Source organism: Notechis scutatus, chromosome 3 (assembly GCF_049901735.1).
Source record: "Notechis scutatus isolate UNSWTSFEM ecotype Mainland chromosome 3, rNotScu1.2, whole genome shotgun sequence".
Lineage (NCBI taxonomy): Eukaryota > Metazoa > Chordata > Lepidosauria > Squamata > Elapidae > Notechis > Notechis scutatus.
This window is the reverse complement of record NC_142011.1, coordinates 120,656,083-120,667,639: the sequence shown is the minus strand read 5'-3', so window position 1 is coordinate 120,667,639 and position 11,557 is coordinate 120,656,083. Positions and strand designations below refer to the sequence as shown.

The 11,557-nt window shown below is 39.7% G+C and overlaps 1 protein-coding gene across 1 annotated transcript; it reads right to left on the bottom strand.

The window, feature by feature from the left end:
• Positions 1 to 1,087: 1,087 nt before the first annotated feature.
• Positions 1,088 to 8,066, bottom strand: MED10 (mediator complex subunit 10). Its single transcript, XM_026672516.2, has 4 exons — positions 7,810 to 8,066; positions 6,115 to 6,198; positions 3,028 to 3,130; positions 1,088 to 1,973 (listed from the first exon to the last, which is right to left on the bottom strand). Exons 1-4 carry the CDS (start codon positions 7,929 to 7,931, stop codon positions 1,878 to 1,880), a joined length of 405 nt encoding a protein of 134 aa, XP_026528301.1. The 5' UTR covers positions 7,932 to 8,066; the 3' UTR covers positions 1,088 to 1,877.
• Positions 8,067 to 11,557: the final 3,491 nt, after the last annotated feature.

Genomic DNA, 11,557 nt, shown 5'->3' with positions numbered 1-11,557 from the left:
GCACAGTTTTGGCGAGGCTTGTGTTTATCAAAGTTAATTAGTTTGCAGCAGCCTTTTAACCAGGGATTCGTAAGAATCATTAAAAGGTTTCTGTTCCCTTTGGTTCGTGTTTGTTTTATTGGGATAGGGTTTGGATCAGAACACTCAGACAATAATCACTGATTATACATCAAAATCAGTACTAGTCACTAGAACCTTCGAAACTGGATGACATTTTGATGAATCTAAAGTATAAGTCTTAATTGAAACCAAAAGAAAGCCTTTGTAGCCATTTCTGTCAGGGGGAGGAACTGGCAGCCTGCTAGGGATGAAACTCTAAAATCAAAGATATAAGATCACTTGATCACTCTGACTTCTCTACCATGTAGCCTTTACTTGTTTCCTGCCTGTAAAGCAATGCTGCTTCTGGAATCAGTGAAACTAAGCTATGGATACATGGGGAGCTGAAGTTCCCCCTTAAACTTAAACAAGGGCTTCAGCTAGAACTTAATTTAAAAAGATCCCCTTTTATTATTCAGCATCCTAATTCCCATTTGCATTTTTTCCAGAGTGGGGATGTTGTGTGTGCAAAAACGTCTGTTCCATTTACCACAGTACATGTAATAAATGGCAACTTCAATCAAAACCCATTTACCTATCAGTGTTCTAAATGTCTTAACTCACAATACAATATTCTATTGTAATTTCCAGGCTTTACTGAACCAGTCTTCAAACTGATCTGATTGTCTGCAAACGAAAAAATGAAGAATGATGCAACAAGATCTTGCCCTATGAATATAAAGGCTGCCATGGATCACCTGATGGATCTGTCTTAGAGGTCATTTCCACTTTTATTTTTAGGTCATTCCTAGCCTACTTTCTATCTTTAACCTTAAGCATATAGCTTATTTAAAAAAAAATGTATATATACACATATGTACATGTGCACATATGTAAATGAGCTTACTTTATAATTACAATTAAATATCAATCCATCACCTTCCTTTTCATTATACATATTGGATATGATTCAGAAAATGTTTTCCACTAAATAGTTAAACATCAGTTTATTCCAATGAAAAATACTCAATATAAGATATGCAAGTTCTCTCTACTGTTTATTCATAACAACTCATTTCCATGCAAATCAGAACTGCCAGAAATGATTAACATGCTTATAGCTATATTTTTATAAGATACAAAATGTAAATCCTTTGTTTGCAATTTATGTAATCAATTCTCATGGTTGCCAGACTATCAGAAGAGATATAAACAAAAAAGCAGAAGACCACATAAAAGATGTAAAACAATTTAATATATTAAGGCCATAATATATTTAGAAGTTCAATTTTCATTAACCATGAAAAATTGAAGAAATTAAAAGTTGCTTTGACAATACCTCCAAGTATATTTCCATGTACATTAGAAACATTCTAGTTTTTTATGATAACACAAAATGAACAAGTATTGTTCTTGTAGATCAAAATATAGCCAAAAGACTTCACCCTAGAAACTAAATTCAAAAGAATAATTTAGAATTCAGAAGAAATAATGACACATTTATACTACTACCCCACTTCATATAAGCTACAATGCCCAACCACAGTCCTAAGCCCACCATGCTTTGTGTACTATTTACAAGATGCAAATAAGATAGTTTTCAGTTCAGAAACAGGCTTCGTGTCACATTAAAGAGAAGATGTTTTAAGGTTCTGGATTCTTTTTGAGCCTCCTTTATAACAGCAGATGAAGTACAAAAGAATTCCAACCAGGCCAAGAGATACAATATTTCATCACTATTTCAGTTGAACACATCTTCACTTCTCAAGCTGTCAATTATTATCATATAAATATATCACCAGAGTCTGGAAGGGAGTACAGGACAATGGAAAATGTAATTATGGAGAAGGATCTTCACTCCGAATAGCTTTGTACTTAGCCATGTCCTCTGGGAACACTTTAGTCAGTTCCTGAATCAATAGGCTTTTGAATTTCTAAGAGAAAAGGGGGGAAAAGTCATGCAAAGAAACTGGAATTTCACCTTTCAATATGACAACAACCCAAAGCATACTTCCAATCAACAAAAAGGTGGCTTCACCAGAAGATCTAAGTTTTGGAATGGCCGGCCAGAGTCCACATCTGAATCCAGTTAAATATCCGTGGGGTGACCTGAAGAGGGCTATGTGTAGGAGATACCTTCATAATCTGAGAGATTTAGAACGCCTTTACAAGGAAGAATAGGCAATGATTCCCAAGGCAAGATGTGCCATGCTGATAGGCTCCTACTCCAAAAGACTGAATGCTAAATCAGAATGAACACAGAGCACAACCTCACCTTCTTGTACATTCTTGTACAGACTATACAAAATATTCAGAGATGACTCAGCTAAGTCAGTCGCTTTACCACAGATAAGAATGAAGCCATATACAGAAGATTGCTCACTGTGGTGTATTTTGCTGACTCTGATCTTGCTGGCCTTCTGGAAAGGCCTGAAAACAGCGTTTCGTCATTTCATCCGGCAATCCTGTAACATGGGTATGGAGCCTGCAAAGTGGTTCTACTGCTAGGGAAATTGCGTACATGGGCCTGCAGATTATGGGATTTTTTTATGTAGTGAATTGATTAGCCATTAAGCAAATACAAAATATAAAATACAAAATAAGACTATTGTTAAAAACAGAATAAAAGTGCAAATTTAGAGGGCCAGAGAAATATGATTTGCATCTTCTTTTACTCATGTATTTTGCTCTTTTTTAATATATGCTTATTATTGTTCTGCATTTTGCATTCTGATATAACCTAAAGGCTAATCAATAAAGGATTAAATTACTAAAGGTTTTTGATTATTTTGCTGTCTTATTTTTGTGTTTTTAACTGTGTACATTACTCACTGACCTATGCAAGATAGGAGACTGTACAAATTTGCAAAATAAATAACTACCTAAATTAACAGCAAAAACTAATTCTGTAGTTATTGACTTGAAGTTTTTGAATGCACATGCAGACAATGTACACTTAAGGAATACAAGGTACAAGTGATAACTTACCTTCATAGTATCAATTTTGCCTTTCACTTGTTCATTTTTGGCTAGAGCTCTTTCCAAACATTCTTTAGTATATAATTGGGGATTACGACCTTGATCTATGTATCTGAGAAAAGAAATATTATGAGATTTTAATGTGCTTCACGTTTAACAACCATGCATATGTTATGCATTCTACCAATATTATTTTCTGAAATTCACACTAGATTAATATTTAACCTCATAATCACAATAGCACAGAATTTAAGAAACATTTACAGATACTTCTCAACATATAAGCAAAATTGAGTCCCAAATTTGGGTCATAAGTCATAAGTCATTATAGTTGTTAAGCAAGGCACCCATATGACTGCCATACTCAGCAACTGCAATACCAACTTCCCCTCGGGAAGTGGAGGAGGCCTGGCATCAACTGGCATGCAAAAACCTGCCATGGGTTAAGATGGACGTTGGCAACCCATGGCTCCAGAGCCACACGCGACTCTTTGGGGCCTTTGCTGCCGCTCCCTTTGGCTGAACCCACCACTGGCTGGGCCGCCCCCTCATCTAAGAAGGTAAGGGCAATGGCAGCAGATGGAGACTTGCTCCATATTCCAGAGTGGGAGCAAAGCGCCCCTCTACTTGCCTTTTCTTCCAGCCCTTGTTGGTGCTGCGCGCACCTCAGTCACTCGGGCAGATGCGCAACTTGCTCTCTGTCCCGAGACACTGGCCCAGCCAGGCTGTACCTGATGCTCCATGTCGTAATGGGCTCCAGGAGGAGGAGGAGATGCCGTCTCCCCCATTGTAAAGCACACTAAATTTAAGTGTGCTGCGCAAGGCCATGGAGGTGGCGAGAGCAGTGGCGTCAGGTGCACCCGGGCCTGGCCAGTGTCTCGAGGTAGACAGCAAGTCGCATGTCTCACTGAGCAACTGAGGTGCACGCAGCACCAACAAGGGCCGGAAGAAGAGGCACATAGAGAGGCACTTCACTCCCGCTCTGGAATATGGAGCAAGTCTCCATCCACCACTGTCGCCCTTATCTTCTCAGGCAAGGAGTGACTGGGAGTGGAGGGCGAGACGCAGGGCCAGCCAGTGGTGGGTTCAGCTGAAGGGAGGTGCAGCAGGAAACAAAAGAGCTTTATTTATCTGGGAACTTGAAATGACTCTTGATTTAAATCATATGGTAAAAAGCACCCAAAGAAGAAGAAAGAACATCATCAGCAAAAACAAAAAAACCAACCACCTGTTTTTTGAAATTGTTCAAGAGGGAACACACACACATACACACGAGAGACAGAGAAAGAGAGATGAGAGAGGGAGAAAGAGATGAGAGACATGAGAGAGAGGGAGAAAGAGATGAGAGAGAGATGAAAGAAAGATGAGAAAGAGATGAGAGAGATGAGAAAGAGAGAGAAATGAGAGAGAAAAAGAGAGAGATGAGAGAAAGAGAGACACAGAGAAAGATATCCGTTTCCCAGAGAAAACAAAATACCCGGAGCCACAAAATCTGGGTAGGCATGGCTGGGTGGGAGGAAATGATGTCAAGTTGGCCACACCCACCCAGATTTTGAAGCTCCCGGTGTTTTCTTTTCTGTGGGAAACTGGTCTAAATGGCTCTTTGAATGTTTAAGGTTGCAGACTCCTGGGCTAAGAGGCATTGGCTGGCTAGCCCATTGGAGTGTGGGCCTCCTCTCCTCTCTGCCCCCTCACCTCACCCCTCTCCCAGAAGGCTTGGACCTTCCCTCCACTCAACCATGTGATTTCATGGGCAAAATGGAATTTCAGCACTGAGCTGCAGAAAAACTTGCATCTTCGGGATTCCATTCCTCAGCCCAACGTTGCAGTTCCCCTCCCCTCTGTGTAGAGAATATCTACACATGACCAGAATGATTTTGCCCTGTGGGGTGCAAAATCAATCTGATAGGTGGCCTTTCTGCCCTCAAAGAGGGTGGCTGAAACAATCCATGGCGAAAGGTTAGTGGGATTTTAGTACAGGGCACTTGCAGAATGGGGTGTCTGGAGTTAGTCTGGCTCTGAATATGCAAGAACCTCAAGCTAAAATCCCATTTGGCTTTCGCTGTGGCGCTTTTAAGCTGGCATCTTTGAGGGTGAAGGGCTGCTTGGCAGAGGAACTTTGCCTTAAAATCAATTTGATTTCTGTTCTCAAAAAGGTTGGCTGCAAAAGGTCCTTTTCAAAATGGGTTCTGATGGACCTTTTTCAGACAGCCCCCAGCAATGAGAGTGAGTTCTATCCTTCCAACCTTCCCTGCTGGCTTCCCCATTGATTTTCTGGAGAAGTGAGCAGAGATGATCACAAATGGTGATCAGAGGATCATGGGCTGCTTGGCAACCTGTTGTAAGTGCAAAAACAGGTTATCAAAAACCCAGACTGTAATAATGTAACTGCAGGGGCACTACAACGGCATAACTCTGGGGATCAATCATAAGTCCAGCACCATTGTGTTTTTGAACAGTTGCTGGACAAATGCTTAAGTGAGGACTACCTTTAATGACACTGAGTTCCCAGCAATATATTGGGTCTATAAAGAAAAGATCTGGGGAGAGATATGAAGACCATTTAATAATATTGCATATGAGAACTGAGCAACTTATTGCTCTCGTGGCCCATTTTGTACGCAAAACAGACCGTACCAGTGAAATTCAGTACCAAGCTACATGCAATTTCCCATTGATTCCTGGAAAATAAACCAAAAATAAATACTACTGCATTAAACATGACATAGACTAAACATATCAAGTTCTTAAAACTACCTCACCAAACTCCCAAAAAAAGGGAATAAATGTCCTCCAAATCTGAATCTGTAGGGAGATTTCATTACCTTCACATTGCAGATACAACTATAGCCTCTGCAAATGTATTTTCCAAGAGCAAAAGGATATAAGATGCTTCTCAAAAATCAAACACTATTTAGCATTGTGCATGCCAAAGGATATTTAAAATGAATTTCTAGTGTTTACACATATACTTTATGCCCTGCAGTCCAATTTATTAGACTTACTGTGAAAAGATATGTGACTGCTCTTGTGTAAACAGTATCAATATCTCTAGGGCCACATACTGACAGCTGGAGTAAGAAGTTAAGCACTTACTCAAAGACTTCCAAAGGTACACTGATGTCATGAAGCTGTTGTCGGCACTTGTCAATATCTTGCAAGCCTGTAACCATAAAATTCCTAGACAGAAACCATTTTTATTAATTTATAGCACAGTGAAGTTGAATTATCAATTTATACATCCTCTGTGCCAACAGAGGGTTTATAAAGACATTATGAGGCTTATCAATAACCAATCTAGCTCTATAATATGAAATGTTTGCAATAAAAATAAAGGAAACAGAAGCTCTCAGAACAAAAGGGAAAGAAAGCAAACTGGTAAATCTTTAAAATTCTTGCCCTGAAGCTCAACACAAGGAGTTGCCCACAAAAATTAGAATGACCATTTCAACCTCCAATACTACCATGTGTTAATAGCTTATATGGCTTTTGAAGGAAATGAAAGAAATTTATAAAAAGGATCTTACACTACATATCTGTTATATAGATAATTGCTATACAGGTAGTCTTCCACTTACAACTGTTTGCTTAGTGGCAACTAAAAGTTGTAAAAGTTACAACTGCACTGAAAAAAAGTGCCTTATGACTGTTTTTCACACAACTTATTGCAGCATCACCATGGTCACAAGATCAAAATTCAAATGCTTGGCAACTGGTTCATATGGATGCCAGTTGTAATGTCCATGTTACTGATTTACCAGCTACAATAATTCAAGTAATTCGCTTAACGAATGTAAAAAGAAAGGTCATAAAATGGTACAAAACTCACTTAAAAAATGTCTTGCTTAGCAACATAAACTTTGGGCTCAAATGGTGGTCATAAATCAAGAACTACCTGTATATGATATAGCTGTCACAAAAGATATCCACACTTATGAACAATACTTGATTTGTTAGATACCTTGATGGTGCTCAAGACAGTAGCTACAACTAAACTTTCTTTTTTCCTCATAACAAAAGTCTGTTATGTAGATGGGCTCACAGGGAATGAGTGCCTGGCCAAATCACCCAATGGCTAGGATTAGAATCTGGAAGCGCCCTCCAACAATTTAACCACAACTGCACATTGTGGAAGAAAGGCTGAAAACAATTCCCAATGTATGTTATATTCCAGTATGGTAGGTTCCAGTTAATACTGAATATCAGGAAGAAAGCAACAGCTCTTAAATTGCAAGCAACTGTCTTTAAAGCAGCCTGGCACAAATTTGCTTTTGTTTTCTAAAATCAGTTTTTAAACAAGCAACTGTTTCAGACCATCTGACATATGTAATAGTTACATAAGCATTAACAATTATTAAAGCTTTATGGAGGAGGGGCTTCATTTTTATTTTTTTTTACAAAACTTACTTTTTATAAACTTCATCTAAGTTGATAAGACTTAAAATATGCCTAGGGACATCAATCTTGAAAGGACAGTACCGTTTTAGCCATGGAGCCCAACGTTTAAATTCCGCCAACAAATAAAACTCTTCCAGGGGATTTGTAAATGGCTTCTTTAAGCCTCCCCCTAACACACAAACTGCTGGCACTTCGCCTGCTAATATGTTTAAAATAATAACATTTGCTATTCAATGAAAACTGGGGTTTTTTAATTTGAAATAAAACGCCGTCTCCCCACGGATTATTTCCTACAATTCCCAGTGCTGCAACTCCCGCCAAGCCCGCTCGCTTCGGAGAAAGGCTTTGGGAATCCCGAGTGGGAAGGAGACACGAGGGAGGGAGGAAGCTCACAGTTTCTGGCTGAGTCCCGCTTGGCTGCTAGGCTGGAAGTCGCTGACAATGATGCCCAGCTGCCGGATGTTTTCCACGAACTTTTCCAAATGCTCCTCCAGGGAGTCGAACTTCTCCGCCATCCCTCGGAACCAGAGAGCAAGCCTAAAGCCCCTCCGCAGCAACCTCTTTCGCTACGCCGGTTCCCCCCCGTTGCTAAGAGCGCGGCCATGAACGCTTTAAAGTACCATTTCCTCTTCCGCCTCAAGGAACGCCCACCTCCGCACACCCCACCCCCCCCCCACTTTTGAATGGAACATAATAGGATTCGAGGGCAGATGTTGTAGACTCCGCCCATTCAAACTGCGCCTGCCCTCATGCGCACGCGTAGTTCCCGCTCCTGTTTAGTTCTCCGTTCTGAGCCCGGGGGCTTTTCTCGTGTTTTCGGTCGGTCGGTCTGATTTGTTTTTGTTTTTTCCCTCAAAGGGATAAACGAACCCCCTTTTTTATTATTTTTTTTAAGCGAACGCGCGGCTCTCACAGATTTAATCATTAGCCTCATAGCATCACATTCCTCTCTTTTATAATGATAATAAACTGAAGACCCGGAGTTCATTTTACAGGCTGCTCGCGACCTAATCCTAAATCGGCAGTTGCCAGACGGTTGTACGTCAACCGTTAAGAGGACGGGGTGGTTTTGTTTTATTAGGGTTTGGTTGGTTAAACTTCATACGACCGCATATTCGCCCGACGTGACGGGGCGGCCAACGAGGATTCAAAACACGGGGAAATTCTTTAACAAGGCTGAGCTTGAGGAGCAAGTACGCAATTCATATAAAATATGCCAGCATGGGATGGAAGGGCCCACTTACAACACTATCGGGGGAGCCAACTAAATTTCGAAGAAGGGAGAGGAAGTTCATCTTGCATTTCGCACCAGGATTGTTGCCTGTCGCATTAGGATTCTCTTCATATATTTTATGATGCAGAATCTGATGTATGGACATGACTTTTTAAAAAAACAATTTTTTTTAATGACAACAAGGCAACCCTTTTCTTCTCAGGGTAAATCCCACTGCCTCTTGGTAACCAAAGGACATTACAGTCTTAGCTTATGATATAATGGACCATCTGCTAATATAAAGCCAGGTCATGGCACACCCTTCAAAGTAAACCAGGAAGCCTGTAATTATGGAGTCTGTCTGGCAAGAACAAAGAATGCTTATCCACAGGATATATGCATGTGTAACAATCCTGGCTTATTGGAAAGCTGATAAAAGTAACGAGTTAGCCATCTTGCAGACCTCAACTAACAGGGATAGATATGGCATGCCGCAAATGAGTATTAGATAACTCCTAGGGCATTCATTAGCCAAGATTTGGGAACAGGGACAGCTAGAGACCAATAGAACAAAATGTAGAATTATTACTAAAATGTTTATTAGATGATATTTCTTATTGTCTCACTTTGTCCCACCTTCTCCTTTAGTGAAAATGTATAAAACTTACTCAATCCTTTGTTCTTCGCTCTTGGCATTTTGACCAGGAGCCCTTTATCTTGGAGTACTCCAATAAAAAGCAATCAGAAAATCTGCATCTCGTGTCTGGTGTCTATCATTGGCTTTGGCACCAGGCTCAGATCCGAATTGGGGACAACAATATAAGGGACCACGAAGTTGACCTCTACTATTTTTTTTACAATAAACAAACTATTTTGTTTCTTATAGGACTTATTAACTTGTTTTAAATTACAAATGCAACTAATTCCATGTGTTAAGCATGTATTTAGTGGTCCTACAGATAGAATTTACATATAGTGCTGCCATATCCAGATTGCATCAAATCTATAAAAATTGGCCACTAGTTGGTAGGAAAGAGTTCAAATTTTATATCTCTGCTGCCATTTACTGCTTAAAAGAAATTTCCCAGTCTACACATTTTATTAATATCCAACTTCCAGAGATGTTAAGGTGCTACAAATATGAACCTCTGTGAATGAAAACCCTCATTGCACTAAGTCATAAAGTGATTTCTTTGGTTTTAGCTTAGCGTGTTGTATAAACTTAAACCCACAGAGCAAAAAGATTTTAATACATTAGCCAATTGCTACATTTTATGTTTATTCAGATGTAAAGTTCTTTGTTTACAGGATCATGAAGAATTTGAACAAAAGTTTCCATTGCAAAGAGGTACACCTTTGATGTAATAGTAATGGCAGAGAACAATGGAAATGTCATATTTATTTGTATTCCTCCTTGCTATGCCGTACCACCACTCTTGCCATTTAGGACTAAAGCTTAATTTTGGCAAGTTTAAAGCTGGTATTCCTTAAATTTGTGTAACTAAAAACATGTAATGTAAAGCAATAAAACTGTAATCCTAAATACACTTGCTTGGAACATAAGCCTCACATTGACTTAGAAGCAGCAACTAATAGACAATCCCGTACTTCCGAAATGCTGGATGAACTAGCAGATCTGGAGGAGGCCAGGGAGCATAAAGGAGCTACAAGAATCAAACCAAATGAAAGGTTTATAGGTTTCACTTGTTGACTTTCATTGTGCTCAATCCACTGGTGTTACCACTGAAATAATATAACCATTATTTAGTAGTAGTATTTTTATTTGATACATACTTAAGTGCAGTACAAGAAACAACAATTCTATAAGAAATCTTATAAAACTATGAAGCCCATAGTCAACATTATCTTTTAGTAAAATATAGATTATAGTCAACATTATCTTTTAGTAAAATATAGATTATAGCAATTTATATTTCACCTATCAAATCTTGAGTTCTTCTTGTTCCCTACGCTTGCTTTTTTTGTTTTACATGTTTCATCACAAGATTAGGGTACATCATATCTGATACAGATGATGTTACCTATTATGGCAATAAAACGTATAAAAGAAAACCAAGTTCAGGGAACATCAAGAACCTACATATATTCTAGAGACTTCCGGTTTGTCGGCTTCGCGAGCGGCAGGGATTCGCGAAGCTGCGCGATCCCTGCTGCGCTAGCCGCTTTTGGTGCTCCGATCCGGATGGGTCCGGAGCTAGGCTGCCCTGCAGGGGCAGCTGAAGATAGGGGGATCCGGAGAGGGGTTTGGGGGTGTTGCAGACCCCCTCCCCGGCCGGCAGAACCCCCTTTTCCCAAGACGGTTGCAGCGGGTCCGCAATGGCCGCCACAAAGAAGCTGGCAGCCAGGTAAGAATGCGCAGGAGGAAGTGGAGAAAGTTTTTGAAAAGAGAAAGTTTTTCTTGGTTCCCAGGACTCTAAGACATATTTAACAAAACTCCTGAAAATTATGACTTTCTGAATGATACCTTCTAGAAGAGGAAAAAAGCGGCAGTTTGGTGGTGCTGAAAGGAAAGTTTACTCTCCTTCCCGACGGAATTAATAAGTGGACATTGAGAAACCTGTTTTTTTCAGGTAAAACTAGCTTTATGGGATAAGTCGGAAGGGAGAGGACAAAAAATATATTCATCTGGTTTGATTTTGTTGGAGGAGATGCCTTAAGGATTTGAAGACAGAAATAGAACTTCAATAAGGCTTCAAAATACAGATTTGGACTTTCTTTTTTCTTTTGTCTGATACTACCCCTGGAAGAGAAAGGGAGAATTTTGGCTTGGCTTGGATTGATTGAGGATTGTGGATTTTGGGATTGTTTTACTTTTTTTTTAAATATCTTGGTTGGTGTAAGAAGAAAGAGGGAAAAAAGAAAAGAAAAGATCTATAATGGCTTTTTCTTTTGAGGAACTGAGGGAAG